The sequence below is a fragment of the Prunus persica genome, chromosome G2 (genome assembly GCF_000346465.2).
Source record: "Prunus persica cultivar Lovell chromosome G2, Prunus_persica_NCBIv2, whole genome shotgun sequence".
NCBI classification, from domain to species: domain Eukaryota; kingdom Viridiplantae; phylum Streptophyta; class Magnoliopsida; order Rosales; family Rosaceae; genus Prunus; species Prunus persica.
Genome location: NC_034010.1, coordinates 2,892,219 through 2,912,440, shown reverse-complemented (window position 1 = coordinate 2,912,440; position 20,222 = coordinate 2,892,219). Strand labels below are relative to the sequence as shown.

The window sequence follows — 20,222 nt, the reverse complement described above, 5'->3', positions numbered from 1 at the left end:
AATTTTTGTACGTATTCAAAGGGAAATACACTGCCTTGGCCAACTTATCTAACCCGCATCTTCAAAACTCTATAAATTCAATCTCCCAACACATTGTAAAGAGAGAGACGCAGGCAATTAAATGAAAGATATGACAACATACAACGTGACCGCCATGGTTTCAACCATCTTTGCAGTCATTGGACTTCTATGTTCCATGAGCAATAACTTGATGGAGCTGCAGGGCTGCCAAGGAGACATGATGGGCTTGGTCACAAACTGCATGATGTATGTCCAGAAGGTCTTGCCATTGCCAAACATGAATGCATCCAAGGCATGTTGCAATGCTTTGAACACAGCTGACATTCCATGCCCGTGCCATGGCATTTCTGGTCAGCTTGAGCAGACGATCATCGACACGGCCAAGATTGTTTCTGTTGCAGAGTCCTGCGGCAAGCCTCTTGCACATGGGACACAATGTGGGAGTAAGAAAACCCTACTAAAACCTCTGCACAATATATGATACTCTCTCTCATTTCTCTGTCTCTTCAGAGACTTTACATTAACAATTTGAATTTCTTATTGAAATATGCAATTTATAGAAAACAAACTTAAGGTCATATATTTGGCAAGTACATATTTATAATATAATTAGATTTGTTGAGGCAAAAACTTTGTAGTTACGAGGTGTCAAATGGCGCTAGGCCATATGGACTAGTCCATTTATAAAAATCATCAAGTCCGGCCCTAACCCAAATAGGGTTGGGCTGGGCCAATATGGGCCATGCCAAGTTTGTTTTATGTATTACATTTTTTTACAACTTCATTTCGGTTTTTATTTTATTTTTTTTAACAATTATTTATAAAGCGGCTAATAACTTTATTTGAAGTACATTAAAAATGAAAATGGCTAGATTATTGATCGGGTTTTAAAAATTGAAACTTTAAAAATAAAATCATTATTTTATTTATAAAGAAAACATTAAATTTTAGTATATATTATTAGAGAAAAGACATAAGACTTTTATTTAAGATATAAGTATAATAATATTATATATTATTTTTCTTTGAAACAAATATAATTTATTAAATGGGCTTTAAACGTTCCGGCCCATTGGGATTCAGGCCGGCATGGTCCATGACAGGCCTTGAGTCTGCCCGATCATTGAACTGAATTACCTTATTCTGACCCACCCAAAGATACAGGTCATGTCATGGCAGGCCTTACTTAATCGAACCTTTTAACACCTACATGTAATAAAAATGGTTAATAAAACAAGAATAATAAGGATATTTTAAATTATTTATTTACTAGCCTATTGGCACATGTGCCTTTTAACACCTACATATAATGACAAGGGTATGAGTAAAGGGTACTTTGACTCCAGATTTTGTAGTGATAACTAAGAGCATATGCAGAGCATATAGGCAAAAGAGTAGACAAATCATGTTGATGTGCCACATAAGCTTTTTCGTCCTGCAAGAGAATAGGCAAAGGAGTAGACAAAGAATATCTACTCTCCCCAACAAAGGCACTGTTGCTTTCTTAAAAATTAAAAAAAAGAAAAAAAAAAGAGGTATATTGGCTTCCACATATTTTTATTATTAAAAAAATACAATTTCCTTTTTTTTTTTTTCTAGCTACTAACTTTACTAACCCAGCAGGTATACTAGACAACTACTTCATAGAAATAGTTGAAAATTTTACATAGAATAAATATCATTCGGAAAAGCAAGCACATGTAATTGCATTTAAGGTTAGTAGTTGGGTTGGGATGACTGTCTTAGAGATTAGCCTCCTTGTCTTTGTATTCTTTGAGTTGTGTTTTGGTACGTGTGGTAGTCTTTTTTACTACGAAGTTTTATCTTATTGGATTTTCTTGGGAAGGTTTTAACGAACCACTCAAAATATGCTGTGCTTGATGTAACTGTTTGTTTGGTGGAAATGATATTTTGATCTTCCTCTAAAAAAAAGAAAAAAAAAAGAAAAAAGAAAAGAGGGTTAGTAGTTGGGAGTTGAAGCAATATCTCATGAATTATCACAATTCCCAGCTACTTCATCACAGCATGTCGTTCAACCAGAAATTACAAAGAAAAAACGTGGTAAGCAGTTTTTATCCAAGAGGCAGTCTCTGTACTATATAGTACAAGTTTTTATCCAAGATGCACTTTTTGGTATTGTGAAAGATTCACAGTGCCTTTATCTCACTCTACCGTTTATGGATCTATTGCAGATTTCATAGTGCCATGAAGTTGTTGAGGTGGCCAATGTATCAAATCAAGAGTTCAATTCTCGGGTTAACCAAATGGAGCGGAGTATTCATATCTGGGGAATCACTGTCACATGCTTTGAAGGGTCGCCCTCAAGATCATCAAAATAATTCTACTTTATTGGCATATGGTGTGGTGAATGTGTGTGTATATGTATATGTATACGGGTATATATGTGGATTTACTTTCCAGGTTGAGGTTTCTTGAGTATGTGCATTGAGAGTACTCTGTATATGTATGAACATTTGAAATGAAGTTTGGGATTGAGATTGGATATTTGAAAATTACTGGGCATGTTATATTTTTGCAAGGGTATAGTTATGGGAAAAAGGATTTTGGGTTTTGATGATTAAATTTTATATTAACGGGTTTACTTTGGTGTTTGAATATACGGTTTTACAATAAGGATTACATGAACAAATTTACATTGTTTTCCTAGAATTTGAGAAGTATTAATTACATAGTTTTCCTTATCGTATGTTATGATATGAATTTTACTGAATTGAAATGTTTATGAGTATCGGTTGGTATATATGTACGTAAACAAAGGATTTTATTGCATGACATTATTTTCTTAAACAGAAGGGGTTATTTATGTTGAATATAAATTATGTTCCTATATTAGGCACTTGTTCTACATATTCTTGGTTCAATTGTGACTAATAATTAAAACCCTAATTTAAAAAGGCATCTAAAACGTCATCCAATGCTGCATTATAATTTATTGGGGTGGCCCAACATTTGGAAAATTTTGGCATAACCAAATAAGAACAAAAATGGAAAGCATGCATATTGAATACTTTATGCAAATAAATAGGGACACTACACTTTAGCTTTTAGTAGTCAAAACATGCACGGGACCACTGCCTTTACTTCATATTCCAACCAAAAAAAAGCCTTTAATTTCCCACCAACTATCCCACTAAGCGAAGAGATAAACTCAATCCAATATAAAAGTCTACAAATCATGTAATTCTCCAGAAATAACACATGCAGACAATCGGAAAAAAAAAAAAAAGCATTGCAAGCAGCAAACACTTTTAACCATTGAAAGCCCCTATATCAAACCGAAACTAAGTTAAATAATCAAGCTCTTTCAAACCTAGTTTGTTCAAGCTTCCACTGCCTTCTCTTGTGCTCTTCGTCATTTTGGTTGTGTAACCAGCTCCTTCAATCGATTAACTTTTACGCACATATGAGAATTTTCAATTAAACCCTAAAAGACCCAAAAGAAATCCTTAATTTGTGTTTGTGGATTCGAGCCTTTGTGTTCTCTTTCTCTGGAGTAAGAACAATGAATATGCTGGGTTATTTTAGGGGCACATGTGCTATGAATTGCGAGGAATTTTACCTTAATGCCCCTCCACTTATTCAATAACTGGCAGGAGCTGAGGCCTTAACGGAACTAAAAAGAATCTTACGAAAATTGAGAAGTGTCCTCAAATTGCTTGGAATTCTAAACCATTGTGGCAAAAGTGATGAAATTGAAACCATAGAAACTTTAGTGGTAAAAGTTGGAAATCATTGGGACTACAAGTGTGGTTTTGCCATAAATAAATAAATAATGGTCTAATTAGATTAACATAAATTCGATCAGCTAACCAATCACAAAAATGAAAAAAAAAAAAAAAAAAGTTGCAAACTTGTCAGACTAAGGGTCAGTTTGGCATTGATGTGCTGTGAAAATAATCGCTGTCAGATTTGCTGTGAGAGAAAGCAATTTGGCGTTTGGTAAAATTTTTGTTAAAAGTGTTGTTGGTATTGATTTTATGTATAATCAAAAAATGATTGCCGCATAATCATTAAACTTAGCGCCTCTTCAAAACTGATTCCTGCATAATCAGAAAATGAAAGCACCTCATTAATTGCTTTCCCTTATAGTTTTCTCTCACACCAATTTTTAACAATAAGTGATTTTCTCACAGTTTACCAAACGGGTTGGGCTTCTCAAAATTTTTAAAAAATCACTTATCACTCCAAATAAGCAATGCCTAAGAATATTGAAGAATTTTCTTTTCTATATAGGTTCATTGGTACCTGTGAACATGAAGAGAACATGAAGAAAGTGGAAGAAGAGAAGAGGAAAAGCTCGGAAATTAAAATTGCAAAAGGCGACTGCAAAGCAAATGGTATAAAAGGCCAGGAAAGCACACAAGACCAGGTAGTTTCTTCTGAATTTTAACTTTTTGTTCAGAGCATCGTGAATAAGTGATGAAAATTATAGAGCAATTCATAGGCCCTTGTTATTTTTATTTTTTATACTAGAAACTGTAGAGAAATAGCTAGAGTATTTGAAAGTGATTGCCGTGGCTTGTGGGGAATGTCTTGCACATCGATTGGTTGATTGGTAGGATGTTCTTCTTCAGAAACTACAAAGCATTCAGTAAACCTTTTTTTTGTTTATTTTTTTTGTTACACATTTAAAGAAAAAAAACCCAGTTCCTCAACTTTAAAGACATTAGATTAATTGGGTGGTCATGATTTTGTTAAATGCAGAAACTAACAAGTTTGGATGACATACAGAAAAGGAATGCTTGAGCAATTGTAGATAATGACCAAATTAGTTTGACATTCCTGGAAATGATTGATTTAGATTTTACACTTCTATTCAATTTCCTAGCATTTTCTTGTGTGCCAGCTGTTGGACATATCGACCCCGCCAAACTAAGGATAATTTGCAAATGGCCAGATGTACCTCTTCCTAGTTTGACTTTCTGCATCACAAAGTCTTGAATCTTATATATTGTTGTTACTTATTTGATTGCTTAGTTCTATTCATTTTCACTGTGACATTGCTTCGCTTATGCAAAAAGAAACTATGGCACTTGGAGAGATCTTTCTTGCTGCATTCCTTCAACTGCTGCTCGACCGGTTGACTCCTCGCAACTTTCTCAACTTTGCACAGAAAGAGGGTGTTGGCAAGAAGATGAAGAAATGGACTACAATGTTATCTGCAATTGGAGCGGTGCTGCATGATGCGGAGGAAAAGCAACTAATGAGCGAGGCTGTGAAACTGTGGCTGGATGATCTCAAAGATTTGGCTTATGATGTGGAAGACATGTTAGACAAGTTTTCCACTGAGATGTTTCGGCGCAAGGCACATAAGCTACATGGGGCTACCACAAGTAAGGTACGAAGCTTAATTCCAAGAGTTAAATTTAACAGTAGTATGAACTCAGAAATAAAGGTGATTACTGATCGATTACATGAGATATCTGAACGAAAAGACAAGCTAGGTTTAAATTATATTGGCACAACTTCTAGTAAGGCACGCCAGAGGTCACCAAGTTCAAGTGTGTTAGATGGACCAGTTGTTGGAAGAGATGGTGATAAAGCGAAGATTCTGGAATTGCTGTCAAGAGATGAGCCTAGTTCTGCCAATTTTCATGTAGTTTCTATTGTTGGCATGGCTGGAGTTGGGAAGACAACGCTTGCTCAGCTTGTATTCAACGACAACGATGTTTCCATGAAATTCAGTCCTAAGGCATGGGTGTCCGTGTCTGATGATTTTAACATTGTTAGAGTAACAAGGGCAATTCTTGAATCAATCACGTCCCGGCACTGTGATTTGGAGGAATTCAGCAACATTCAGGATAATCTGAGCAAGGAATTAGCAGGTAAAAAGTTTTTAATTGTTTTAGATGATGTTTGGAATACATGTGACTATGATCTATGGATCAAACTTCAGTCGCCTTTTCGTGTTGGAGCATTAGGAAGTAAGGTAATTGTGACAACACGTGATGGAGAAGTTGCAAAAATGATGAGAGCCATTGAAGTTCATAATTTGGAGTGCATATCAAATGACGATTGTTGGAGAGTGTTTGAGCAGCATGCATTCTTGAATGTACAGCCACCAAATATTGAGTTATATAGGGAGAAAATTGCTATAAAATGTGGTGGATTGCCTTTGGCCGCAAGGACTCTTGGTGGCCTTTTGGGTTGTAAAGAAATAGATGAATGGGAAGAAATACTGAATAGCAATTTGTGGAAGCTATCAGATAAAATAAACATTCTGCCAGTATTAAACGTGAGCTACCATTATCTCGCATCAAGTTTGAAAAGGTGTTTTGCCTATTGCTCAATACTTCCAAATGACTATGAGTTTGGAGAGAAGCAGTTGATTCTTCTCTGGATGGCAGAGGGTTTGATTCAGCAATCTGAAGAAAATAAACAAATGGAAGATATAGGCGGTGAGTATTTTCGTGAGCTAATATCTAGGTCATTATTTCAAAAGTCAAGTAAAAACAATTCACAATATGTAATGCATGACCTCGTTAGTGAATTGGCACGGTGGGCTGCAGGAGAAACATGTTTTAGATTGGATGATAGCATGCAACGCAGATTTTCTCCAAAGGTTCGTCATATGTCATACATCTCCGGTGAGTTTGATGGAGTTAAAAAATTGAAGGCCTTTTTTGAGGCCACTCATCTGCGAACTTTCCTACCACTTCAACTTTCAGATGCTCGGAGGAATAGCCTGACTAGCAAGGTTAATCATGATTTATTGCCAAAATTGCAATACTTGAGAGTGCTCTCTTTGAATGGCTATACAATAACTGAGCTCTCAAATTCAATTGGTGAATTGAAGTTTCTACGATACCTTGATCTTTCTCACACTCTAATACTGAGTTTGCCTGAATCATTAAGCACTCTTTACAACCTACAGACGTTGATACTAGAAAATTGTTCTCGTTTGAAGGCGCTACCGACAAACTTGAGTAATCTAATTAATCTGCGGCATCTCAACATTTCTGATGTACCCTTGTTAGAAGGCATGCCACCGCAATTAGGTCAATTGGCTAATCTGCAAACCTTGACTAATTTTGTTGTGGGCGAAAGTCATGAGTCAAAAATCAGAGAGATAGGGCCACTTCGGCATCTCAAATGGACATTGCACCTCTCAGGATTGGAGAATGTGATTGATGCTGAGGATGCAAGGAGGGCTGACTTAATTAGCAAGGACGGGCTTGATGTTTTGGCACTTAAATGGAAATACATGCGAGAACCGAAATCAGATGTGCTTGACATGTTACGACCTTCTAGAAAGCTCAAACAACTTACGATCATAGGTTATGGCGGTTTAGAATTTGCAACATGGCTGGGAGATCCTTTATTCTCTAATATGGTGCTCATAAGATTATACAATTGTAATAATTGTCAGTTCTTGCCACCACTTGGGAAATTGCCTTGTCTCAAAGAACTTCATATAATAGGAATGCCTGGAGTGGAAAGCGTGGGTCTTGAGTTTTATGGAGAGGGATGCTTGCCTTTTCCACTGTTACATACCCTTTTGTTTCAAGACATGCAACATTGGAAGGAGTGGTCTCCTTGTGAATCATATCAAGGAATTGGAGTTTTCCCTTGTATGACAAAGCTGACTATTAAACGATGCCCGGCATTGGAGGGTAGGCTACCCGAGGACCTTGATTCATTAGAAAAGCTTGAAATTGATGAGTGTGAAAATTTGATGGTTTCAATTGCCAACTACAAACAACTTCGTAATATAGACATCCACGGTTGCAAAGGGATGGTGCATTCAAGTGCAGTTGAATTTCGGTTACTAGAGTCCATGCATCTTTCAGATATTTTGAAGTTGACACTCCGAGCAGAGAGATTCATGAGAGGATTATCAATGGTTAAAGATTTAAAGATCACCGGTTGTGAGGAGCTGACGTCTTCATGGCAAAATGAGGATAGATTACTGCAACACCTAGTTTCTCTTCGTCGTTTGCTCATTAAAGGCAACTCCAACCTTGTTCAATTGCATCACTTGACATCACTTCAAGAACTTCACATAGATGAATGCTCAAATCTGGTTTCTTTTACAGAGGCTAGTTTGCCACATTCTCTTAAAGTTCTAACAATTGAGTCGTGCCCTTCTTTGATGTATCTTGCCAGAGACCAGATACCCCCAAGTCTAAGAAGAATAATTATACGAAGATGCCAAAATTTGAAATCCTTAGTGGAGGTTGTGATGGAGGGTTCTTTGTCTTCTTTTCCTTCTCTGATGCAAGAGGAGACATCTTGTCTTGAGTACTTGAGCATTGATATCTGTCCATCTCTGACGTCCTTATCATCCAGAGGCCATCTACCCAAGACGCTTAAACACCTTCTCATAGATACTTGTAAACAGCTGGAGTCAATAACAGAGAGGTTCGAGGAAAACACATGTCTTGAATATCTTTGCATCTATTTGTGTCAAAATCTTAAATTCTTACCAGAAGGCCTATGTAACCTCTCCAAAATTCAGTCGTTATTGATTTATGGCTGTGGAAATCTCGTTTCCTTCCCAATCGGAGGGTTGCCAAGAAGCGCCTCCAACCTGACAGAGATCAGCATTATCAATTGTGATAAACTGGAGGCTCTACCAGAAGGCATTAACTTCCTCAACTCTCTTCAGATATTGAGGATTCCTCACTTTCCAGAAGGGGGATTCCCTCCCTATCTAACATCACTTAGCATAATGAATCTCAAGATTTGTAGGCCACTGTTGGAGTGGGGTTTGCACAGACTCACATCTCTTAGAGTGTTATGGATCAGTGGTGAAGATCCAGATTTGGTGTCCTTTCCACCGGAGAAGGAGATGCTGCTCCCTGAATCGCTAGTTCAACTTGACATTATAGGCTTCCCCAATCTGAAGTACCTAGGCTTGCAGTTCCTCAACTCTCTTGAATCTCTTAAAATCTGGAGCTGTCCAAAGCTGACATCCATTCCAGAGGAAGGTCTGGCTCTTTCGCTTACACAGCTTAGTATCCGTGAGTGTCCTGTGCTAGAAGAGAAATGCAAACCAGGTAAAGGGCAGTACTGGCCCTCCATAAGCCACATCCCTTACGTATGGATTGGAGGCCGGAAGGTAACAACACCCTGATTAAGTAATACAAGAGAGCAGTTGGAAGCTGAGAACACATGCCTCGCATTCTCGTGCCCCCTCTCAAGGTATTTCCATTTTGAGACAACATAAATAATGTCATTTGCTTTAACTGCATATCTATTTAATACCGTTGTGTGAACTAATTGTGTCTTATGCTCTTAGTTTATGAGAGATGAAGAAAGCCAAGGGACAATATGATGCAGCACCTTGTCAACCATGAACTTAAGCCTGACACTAATAGTAAGCTTCCTCAATTATCTATGAGATGCTCTGCTACTTGTTTTTTGTTTTGTTCTGCGGTGTATTATTCAACATCTTATTGAATGATAAATTTAACTTCAGTTGATTCTGTTTTGATTTACATCTCTATGCAATTTTGATGCTGTCAAAGTTTCTACTCTACAATTTTTTGGGTTTGTACTCTGTGACTCTATTTGTTTTCTCATTTCCTTTATGTGCATTTCTACTTTATAATTTTTGGTTGTGTACTCTAAATTCTTTATGTTTTCTTAGTTAATTTGTTTGAGGTTATGTCTGCAAAATTGAATCTAAATTATTTTAAAAAAATCCTTTACTTTGTATATTGGTTTGAAGTTGTTTTTTTTAATTTATTATTATTATTTTGGTATCTGGTTATATAATCGATCATATTTTGTTTGGTTTTATTTCTTTTCCTTTTAGCTTTGGTTAATTTTGGTTTGTATATTGTCCTTTTTTTTATAAAAAAAAAAATTACAAGAAATAGTCTAAACTACTCTAAAGGTGGTCTAGTTTACGGGGGAGGGGGATCAAAAGGGGCGTGCACGCTACCTTGGTCAATTGGCCTAACCCATGCATGATTTTTTTTCTTTTATTTTATTTTATTAAGTGATAAAGTAGAGACTATATGGTTAATTGTGGTTTATGTTTGTAAGTGTTTTCTTCTTAATTTGATTTATCTAGTGATCAGTCTGCGATCCAGATGCTTATGAGGGGACTCTTTGTGGTTGCAGGACTAGGAAAACAGTGAGGGAGCTTCAGATGATTATATATGCAGGCACTTCCAGTAAGATTGGTATGGAGGTCGATTAGCTTCATCCTTCATCAGCTAAGTCTTGTTGATGAAGGCCATGCTACCCTGCTCGATCGACATGCCAGATTGAGAGTGACCTCCCATCATTGGGGACTTTGGTTATTCTGAAGCATTTTACGTTGCATTAGGTTCGTTTATGTTTCACTACTTTTCGGTAGTTTGTTTGTATAAAGAACCTTGAACCAATTTTTATTGCTCCTAGCATCCAAGCTAGAGTTTGGTTTTTATGTAGAGATATGTTGAAAGAGCTTTGATGATGGCAACTAGAAAAAGGGGCTTGGAGTGTCCTTTATGCGCCCAAATTGTAGTGGGTGGTTTCTTGATTTAGGCCTTCAACCCTCTCCTCAGTCCACCAAATTTTTTTAATTTTTTTTTTAAAGTCAAAAGAAATTACGACGACAATCATCGTCGAATTCTTAAACTCCAAAAATTAGAGAACCAAATGAAAGGTTAGGTCTGATCATGGCCTAGCGTCGCCTAAGCACCTGCTATAAAGTTTGCTTCCCGATAGACACACTGAAAATCAAAAACTTCATATCACAACTTCTTTTAAGTTTCTTTTCTGTCACAACTTTTCAGACTTTTCAAATTTACACAAACTATTGGTTGGTTGTGAGGGTAGCCCAAGCAAGTGGAGCTCGCTTCAAGACACAATACCTGAAAATGGTAGGTTTCTCAGTTACACGTTACTTTAGTTATGCATGTTTGACCTTAGCATAAGCTAGGACTTCAGTTAAACTTAAAACCTAAGTTTTAATTTGCATGCCTTGTTCTTGTTGGATGCTGGTAAATCAGCATGTACCAAACCCAACAACCATATATTATATATGCTAGCTAATTTAATTCACCCCAATAAAGTATTGCCCTCAAACACTTCCCTTTCAACATGTTTATATTGGTATTCAAAGGACAAAGCCAGCAATCTGTTTCTAACTTTACATTGCTTGTAAGGAAAATCCTTGTTTTAAGGAATATCTTGTTTTGAGTTTTGGAGATGCTTATTAAGGATAAAGAGTGTTAAAACTAATATCGTAGAAGAAAATTTTATATTATTTTCTCGTTCCCTTAGACATAATGGGTGTACTTGCAATCTAATATTTGAAGTTAACGTTGTCATTTGGAGAAATTCTTTTATGGCATCAACAATTGAAGAAAAGAAAATTAATACGAGGGGTTTTGTAACAACAATTTGAAACCTTAGGGGTGTAACCTCGAGTTTTACGAAAGCACAAAAATCCTCATAGTGTCAATGTAAATAATTCTTTCTTTATATGTGGTCTCATTTTAAACATCATTTATTTTTAACAACTAACATATTGTCATGTCAAGTCATTTATGAAGCTATCATCTTTCACATTACTAATTATTTTGTAAAAACTAAAATTTGAAAAACTTTTCATTCTTTGTGATTATCATATGACAGTGTATAATTTCTTTGTAATTATCACTTAATGCAAAGACTAACATGCCACCATTTCATCCCCTCTCAAATTTCGAAAAACATTTTAGCATAATAGCGTCTCAGGTATTATAAATAATCGATGATATATTATTTGGCGATTAATAATAATGTTTGAATATTGCATTTTAAAAAAATTAATAAATATTTAGTCTTACTTTGAACATCATTTATTTATAACAGCATACCCTCTGCCTGTTTTATATAGCATTTGTAAATATTTAATATTAGGCATTATATTTTGTTCATATGACCAGGAGAGAAACAAATAAATAAAGGAAACGTGGGCTGCAATTCGTGGGCTGCAATGCAAAGGCTTTAAACATGATTGTATTATAAACATATTAAAAAGGGTTGCAATTCGTGGGCTGATAAGGCTTTTTTTCATTTTTTTTTTATAGTTAAAACACCAAATGAAAATGAGTAATTTATTTTTTCGTTTTTGCACAGTAAAATTAAATCAGTAACATATTTAAATATTCATTAAAAAAATAATAATTAATATGTAATTACTAATTAAAATGATTCAAAAAGGCTAAAATATTACTTAATCACATATATTAAATTAAAGCAGTTGGCCAAAAAACAAAAGTAAAGAAACTAATTTAATATTTTTAATATTTTTAAAATTTTAAAATAAAAAAAAAACCTCTGTCGACTAAATTTCGTCGGTAGAGGTGTCGACAGAAGTCTAATCCGACAAACATTTGTCGGCATAGACCTGTGCCAACGGAAATTCGTCGGGGGAGGTGTTTTTGTAGTTTGCTGTTTACAGGGTATAGCCAGGCGGCTATACTTTAAAATATTCTTTTTTTGGTATATAGCCGGGCGGCTATACTTTAAAATATTGGTATATAGCTGACCGGCTAGACTTATATTTTTAGAGTATAGCCGACGGGCTGTGCTTAAAAATATTCTAAATATAATATTTTGGAGTATAGCCGGGCGGCTATACTGTTTAAGGTGTATAGCCGCGCGGCTATACTATTTAAAGGTATAGAATAGTAAATAGAATATTTTAAAGGTATATCCGTTGAATATATTATGGTTTAATTACTTTTATTTATTTAGTGAAGAATTAGTATTTAAATATTTGAAGTAATTTCATAAAAATTACTTAATAAAAATTAATAAATTATATTTAATGATCTTAAAGAATTTTGTGGAATGTAAAATTATTTTTAAAATAGTTTCAATTCTTCAAAAATTCTAGAAAATTATTTTAGTCTCCAAACCAAAAATCCAAGTCTCGAAACAAAAATCATAACTTTCGAACTTATCCGAACTTGGTCCAAAATCGTTCGCGAGCTTGGAACCCTAACTGTAAACCTATTGTAGGGTACTTCGGACTCGATTAGGGTTGGATAATCACATAACTCAACCCAGGGCTTTACGATTTAGGTTTCACTCTCAATCTTGGGCTCTGGGGAGATTTTTTAAAGCAGATTAAAAAAAGAAAATTGTAATGCTTTTTTTTTCTATGACTTATGAATGACATTGGTATGATTTAAATTATAAGGATATTTGATCGTCAATTTTTTTAAAAAAATTTAGCCTTTCAAAATTGTACCTCCGTTAAAAAATTCCTGGATCTGCTAGTGAACGTATTAGTTAAATCAATTAAAATGGTTTATACAAAATTAAAATGAATGATGTGGCACATGACATGGATTGCAATGGATTTCCTTGAGTCTATGTTCCTTGGAGTATCAAGCTGCTGGTTGAAGACATTAGGTTGTTACCTACCATGTATTGAGGTGCAATACAAAGCAAAGAATAATAGAAACATTGGGGCATAGAGTTTGTGAGTGCATTATTTACTGTCCTTAGATGAGGTCCTATATCTTAATCGTTAAATTAAACTAAACAATTTCATCTAACGACTAACCAATTTGATTCAACGGTTAAAAGATAAAATCTCATCTAAGGGCGTTAGATAAAGCCCCCAATATAAAACTATATGCCCCAATGTTTCTATTAATCTTTGCTTTGTATTGCACCTCAATACATGGTAGGTTCGCTGATCCTTCTTTATCTTTACTAAAATAATTTAAGAGCACGTAACTTTTGAATAGTTTATGAGTACGCGTTTAACTTTAAACAAAACAACCTGCCCAACATAATTAATCGATTATTTTTATTTGTTATTGAATGCACTTTTTTCCTTTATCTTTTTTTATTTTGTTTTTAATGTATGTTTTCCTGGTGGCTTGGCCCCCAGTTTCTTGGGGAACACATTGTTCCACACGTGAAAAAGTTTTGGAATGAATTAAGGAAAATGCTAGGGAGACCAACTTTAAATATCAACTTGTGTACCAACTCTCTAATAGAGTGTGGGACCCATTGTATTGGTGGGCTCCACCTCTATTAGAGAGTTGGTACACAAGTTGGTATCTAAAGTTGGTCTCCCTAGCATGACCCATGAATTAAAATGAAAGCCAAAAGAGAGGGAGCTTACATATGTCAATTTTCATGTTATTATAACTCAAAAGTTAAGAGCTTGAACCGACCATTTGGCCTGCAATGCGTTTAATATTTGGCCTATGAAAAAGTAGTAATATTCTGGCTATTATTATTGAGCTGGTAGACCATATGATATACTTAGACCTTAAGGTTTAGGTTGAAATGCATGCTCCTAATCTTTCTCTCTCTCTCTTCCTCTTTTGTGTAATTTCCACTTAGTCAGAGAATAATACAATTAAGTAATTGAATTAATTAAGTTGTTAATTGGCGTGTGATTGTGATTCATGTGAGCTAATAATGATAATTAGTATTTGTTTAGAGCTTAACCAAATCACTTTCAACTATGATGCACCGCACGCCTTGTGTTTTTCTTCTTTTTGTCACATTGTCAAAGCTTGCGAAGCAGGATCAATTTAATTTTCTAGCAAATTAAACTAATAAAATAGTGGCTTATGGTAGAAACAAAGATATTAAACCAATTTTAAGGGGGAACGTGTCAAATATCAAATATATTTGTTGTTGGTGGTAAAGCTACCACAAAAATCAGAGGATATTGGTCCAATCCAACGTTGTATTTTGTACACTAAATTCATCAAAACTATATAAACACTAAATTCAACAACAGATAACGTCTTTTAGTCAACAAGGTCATTTGCCATCCGTGATGGAACTCCAGTGAAATCGTAAATAGAGAGTAGATGGCCTTGTTGAGCAAAGGACGTGAGTTATATTTTGTCACTTGGGCTCCTGAGCTATATTTTGTTGAAAATACTTCTTTAAAGCTTGTTACGTTATGAACGCAACTAATATATTGTATGATTTATTTAAGCCGATTTGTGCAATCGAACCAAACTATTACGGTCTGCTGCAGTTTTAAATCATTTAACTTTTTTCTTTGTCAAATTCAAACCAAACTGACCACGGTTTGGATCCGCCGATTTAGATAGTTTGGCTGGGTTGATGTCCACCCTAGTTTTAATGAAAGTTCTACGGACTAAAATGAGTTGAAAAAGTTAAGAGACCATTTGCGAGAAAAAAAAAACCCCAACAAAGAAATAAATATTTCTTTAAGCCTTCAACTCAAAAAAATGCCACTTTTACTCAACGGATAAAATTACTATATATAGGTGATTATCTTCTCCGGAGTGGAGTTTTTTCTATAGAAGAAGATTCATCTATTAGGCCTTCCTCTATAGGTTTATTGACATCAAATTTGCCTTTAATTAAATATTAATCATACAATATTGTGGAAAAGATATCCCAAAAACATTATATCACAACAAAGAATTGAAAAGTAATTTTCTGAGTTTCAAAAGAAAAATCTGAGAACTTGTGGCGATTACTGTCAGTTTAACTTTAAAGCATGTATAAACTATAAGGAGGAACATTTTCGAAAGAAAAAAAAATACAACTATGAGGAACATATTCCAGTTCGTTCCTTTCTTAAAACATAATGGATTTTGGGAATGTTATTTCACAATAGCTTTCATGACAAATCTTCCCCTTCGTCTCTTTTTTTTTTTTTTTGGAATGCTATAATTGTTCAACGGACAACCCTCTAAACAGAATAAAATATATAAATAAAACAGAATAAATTGTATAAATAAAACAGAAATAAAAGCTCTACAGCTCAATCCCCATTAACAAATAAAAGGGACGGGGCTGGCTAGTATGCGTTTTAAGTGGTCCCCTTCTCTCTCTATGGCAACCTACTTTTAATTGCACGACTAATTCTTCCCCATGTCAAAGTAGCCGTTGCACCTCTCCCTGTCTTCCCATTTAAATATGTCCCTAATTACCAATTCTCTTTTCAACCAAGAAATCCGTGTCTCCATTTCCGCTCCTCTCTCTCTCTCTCTCTCTCTCTCTCTCTCTCTCTCTCTATTTCTGATCACCATCTCTCTCTCCTCGCTCACTCACTCTGACCCTTCTCTCATCAAATCAAGGTCAGACAATAAAACATGTTTCATCAAATCAGCTCCACTCTATTGGAAAACAAACGCCTCTCAATTCCTTTGCTCTCTGCCTCAGCAAGAAGCCCTACTAGCAGCATTAGCAGCAACAGCAGAAGCACAAGCAGCGAGGTAGATGAAAGCCCGCGGGATTCAGGCCATTTCGAGCTCCAAGATCATGTCAAGTGTCAATCTCCATGTGTACCCTTTTCGGGGTCTTTCTCGTATCGATCATTGGCGGTGCTCTCTGGCCATGTAGGCTCAGTTTCATGCTTGGCCTTATGTGGGGAATTCATTCTCAGTGCTTCACAAGGCAAAGACATCATAGTGTGGCAACAGCCTGATTTGAGGCCTTTCACCAAGTTTGGACAAGGTGATGGCTCTGTCAAGGCACTTGTCACCGTTGGGAACAAGGTCTTTACAGCTCACCAGGATAGCAGGATTAGAGTTTGGAAGGTTTCACGGCGATCGGAGAATGTGTTTAGGCTTGTTGATACACTTCCCACAACTAAAGATTATTTGGGGAAGTTCATGAAGCAGAGCAATTATGTCCAAATTCGGAGACATCACAAGCGATTGTGGATCGAACACGCCGATAGTATATCTTGTTTGGCCTTCTATAACGGCTTGATTTACTCTGGATCATGGGATAAGACTCTTAAGGTGTGGAGGATCTCGGATTTGAAGTGCATAGAATCCATCAAGGCTCATGATGATGCTATTAATGGGCTGGTGGCATGTAATGGGATTGTGTATTCTGCTTCTGCAGATGGAAAAATTAAAGCTTGGGGAAAAGAGGGGAAGAGCTCACATTGTTTGAAGGGTATTTTGGAGGGTCATAAGGATGTTTCACTTAATTCTGTGATCGTTTCTGAGGATGGTAGATGGGTTTATGGAGGCTGTTCGGATGGGTTTGTGATGGGATGGCAAGGGAGTTGTGGTGATGTTCAAAATCAAATTGAGAGCTGGAAGTTGGTTTGTGAAACAAAAGCACATCAAATGGCTGTTTTGTCTATGTGTTTGATGGGGGAGATGTTGTGCAGTGGCTCAGCTGATAAGAGCATTGGCATATGGAAGAGAGAGGCTTTTGGCAAGCTTTGTAAAGTTGGGATCATTAGTGGCCATGAGGGGCCAGTTAAGTGCTTGCAGGCATCACCAAATAATGTTGGTGGAGGTTTCATGTTGTATAGTGGAGGCCTTGACAAGAGCTTAAGGGTTTGGTGGGTTCCCAAGCCCTCTAATAATAGAGCAGAGGAAACCACAGAGGAAAAGTCCATCATCTTATGCTAGGAAATGTTTCAAGTTGGTGAGTATTGATCCATTGAAGCACCCTTCTTTTTTCAAATGGTGTTTGCAGTGCCTTACAATACAGGGTCTTGTTTGTAGCTGTTGCAGAAAGATTGAAGAGTTCACTGAGGTTCAAGGACAGAGAAAGGGGCAATTTTTGAAGCCTCAAATTTGGTTTTTGTTGTAACTTGTAACATATATCTTTCTTTCTTAACTTCATTTCAAAGAATTGGGTGTAAATTTCTAGGAATACTAGGGAAAGTGGTGTGGTTTTTTGTTTGTCAGTATAGTCATTACATTTGCTGTCAAATTGTCAATTGTATTTAGGGTTTTGATGGATTCAACAAATTAAAGAGTCAATAATATTTTCTTGTAGTTGCATGATTGTGTTTCTGAATAAAAAGTCATTTCTCATCACAATCTTGTCTTTGCTAAAGACAGACTTAAAGCTAATCAGATGAATCTGGAGACATGGACAGTCTGAATATGGCAGGCAGAAGTGGCTCACCAGCATTTTAAGACAGAAAATTAAAGATGTTCCTTAATTCCCAAACCCCACCAAATAAACAGAATAAACAAACAGTTTGCTTAGTATAAGAGCTAAAGAATCTTTTCTTTAGTTAAATTTCCCTTTTTGGGTATTTTCCAACCTTACACATATTCTTCTCTTAATTAGTGGAGAAAAGCACATGCCCTGTCTACAGGACAGTAGTTTAAGTCAAAGCTCTCCAGCTATTTGTCTCTCATTTACAAGAAAAAGAAGTCACTTGAAGGAACGGATAGAATGTGCTGAGAACATAACGTGCAATTCAAAAAATACGTGGCAACAGTTATTATTATTTGGTGACTAATGCGTGGATGACTAAAGGCTGAGAATATAAAGTTTTTAATCACCCCGCCTTAGTCACCAAATATCACCAAATAATAATAATTATTGCCACTTTTTTTATTTATTTATTTTTTTTTTAGTGGTGTCAGATTATATGGCGAGAGAAAATATGTATTTAAGCATTTCTCAAGCTCGTGTTTTCTAGATTTGCATTATATAGATTCTTTTTGTCTCCCACTTGATTATTATTTCTTTGTTAATCACATCTGCTAGTCTTAATCTAATCAATTATTCTAAAACTAACATGAATGTATAGCAATTATTGTCCAACACAAAGAAGTGAATGTTGTTGAAGGTGGACAAAAAGGAGTTCAGGAGAGTGAGTGACACAAAACTCCATAACCCCTACTTATATGATTCTGCCTCACGATCAAGGGTTGAGAATGATCAAAATGGGAGGGTGAAGGGTGGAGGAAATTTTTTTATTTTTTCATTTCACGTTTTCATACTTTAAAAATAAAATGGGAATTAAAAACTTTTTATAAAAAATTTTAAAAAAAAAATTTTTGTCAGAAATTTTGTTTTAAATTATTGGTTTACAAGTTCAACCCTACAAATAAAATAAATAAACGAATTATTTTGGCTCATCTAATAGCAGCTACTCCACTTGTCGAAGCCGCAAGCACGAACCACCAAATTTATTGGTTCAACGACCACCAGTCGGGGCTTCGTAACGCCACTCCATAATTTTATATTCTGCCTCCGTTGCTACAGTACCAAGAGCACAATGGACACCTTTATAAATAAATAAATAATTAATTAATTAAAATTACATATTGAAATATATAAATAAGTTGTTTAATTTATTCAGGTGAAAGGAAGGTACCAGCTAAAGCTACAAACATAAAATAACAAAAATTAAAAAATTAGAGCTTTGATTATGTTCCCCCAAACACTATGATTATGGTGGGATCAAGTAGTTGTATAGCTCGATTTTGTATTAACTATTTATTAATCAAGGTGTTGTTTTCGTCACTTTTGATTTTGTCCTTTTAATTTGGACCATCCTAGAATGGAGTTTGTTCGCCACTTTAACCTAACGTGTATTCTTATCATATTTCTCAATATTTGACACGTGTTTATTGACATAATCATAGTTCTATAAATATAAAGTAAAAATTTAATTATAGTTATGTCAATAAACACGTGTCAAATATTGAGAAGATGATAAAAATATACTTTGAGTACAAGTTGCGAGCAAAAATATTTCCAACCTAGAAAGCATAGTGTAAATCAGGAAGACAACAAAAGTTGAAAGCAAATGTAGGCTATTTATTTCCTTTCAGCCAACCTATATTTCATAGCAGAAGCACCTTTTTTAGCAAACCAGAGCAACTAGCTAGGTTGAGCACTTTTGGGAAAGAATTATTAGAAAACTTTCAGAAATTATTACTGCTTTTGGAATTGCTATTGGCTGATGGCTAGTGCTATATTTTTATTTTATTTGGCATGATAAATAAGGGAGAAAGTGAGAATACAAAGCAAACAGCAGCATGCACAAACACTTTGACTGCTTTTTTCGAGCAAGAAATATTATTCCAAGTACCAACCAACCAACCAAATGCCCTATTGCTTCCCTTCAAGTTTAACCTAGAAAGTGTATATAGTTTTTGTAGTCCCGATCTCTTAGACCACAGGAGTCTAAGAGATCGGGACTACAAAAACTATATACACTTTCTAGGTTAAACTTGAAGGGAAGCAATAGGGCATTTGGTTGGTTGGTTGGTACTTGGAATAATATTTCTTGCTCGAAAAAAGCAGTCAAAGTGTTTGTGCATGCTGCTGTTTGCTTTGTATTCTCACTTTCTCCCTTATTTATCATGCCAAATAAAATAAAAATATAGCACTAGCCATCAGCCAATAGCAATTCCAAAAGCAGTAATAATTTCTGAAAGTTTTCTAATAATTCTTTAAAAGTGCCTCAACCTAGCTAGTTGCCCTGTGAGACCGGAGATAGAATAAGAATCCTGGGCATAGCT

The 20,222-nt window shown here is 35.5% G+C and overlaps 3 protein-coding genes across 3 annotated transcripts; all 3 read left to right on the top strand.

Annotated features, from left to right (window-relative positions):
- LOC18786303 lies at positions 131–502 on the top strand. Its single transcript, XM_007219531.2, has one exon. The coding sequence runs from the start codon at positions 131–133 to the stop codon at positions 500–502; it is 372 nt and encodes a 123-aa protein (XP_007219593.2).
- LOC18786082 (putative disease resistance RPP13-like protein 1) lies at positions 4,336–10,595 on the top strand. Its single transcript, XM_020558673.1, has 3 exons — positions 4,336–9,186; positions 9,284–9,361; positions 10,114–10,595. Exon 1 carries the CDS (start codon positions 5,054–5,056, stop codon positions 9,116–9,118), a length of 4,065 nt encoding a protein of 1,354 aa, XP_020414262.1. The 5' UTR covers positions 4,336–5,053; the 3' UTR covers positions 9,119–9,186; positions 9,284–9,361; positions 10,114–10,595.
- Positions 15,521–17,771, top strand: LOC18787256 (protein JINGUBANG). Its single transcript, XM_007219471.2, has 2 exons — positions 15,521–17,373; positions 17,454–17,771. Exon 1 carries the CDS (start codon positions 16,077–16,079, stop codon positions 17,355–17,357), a length of 1,281 nt encoding a protein of 426 aa, XP_007219533.1. The 5' UTR covers positions 15,521–16,076; the 3' UTR covers positions 17,358–17,373; positions 17,454–17,771.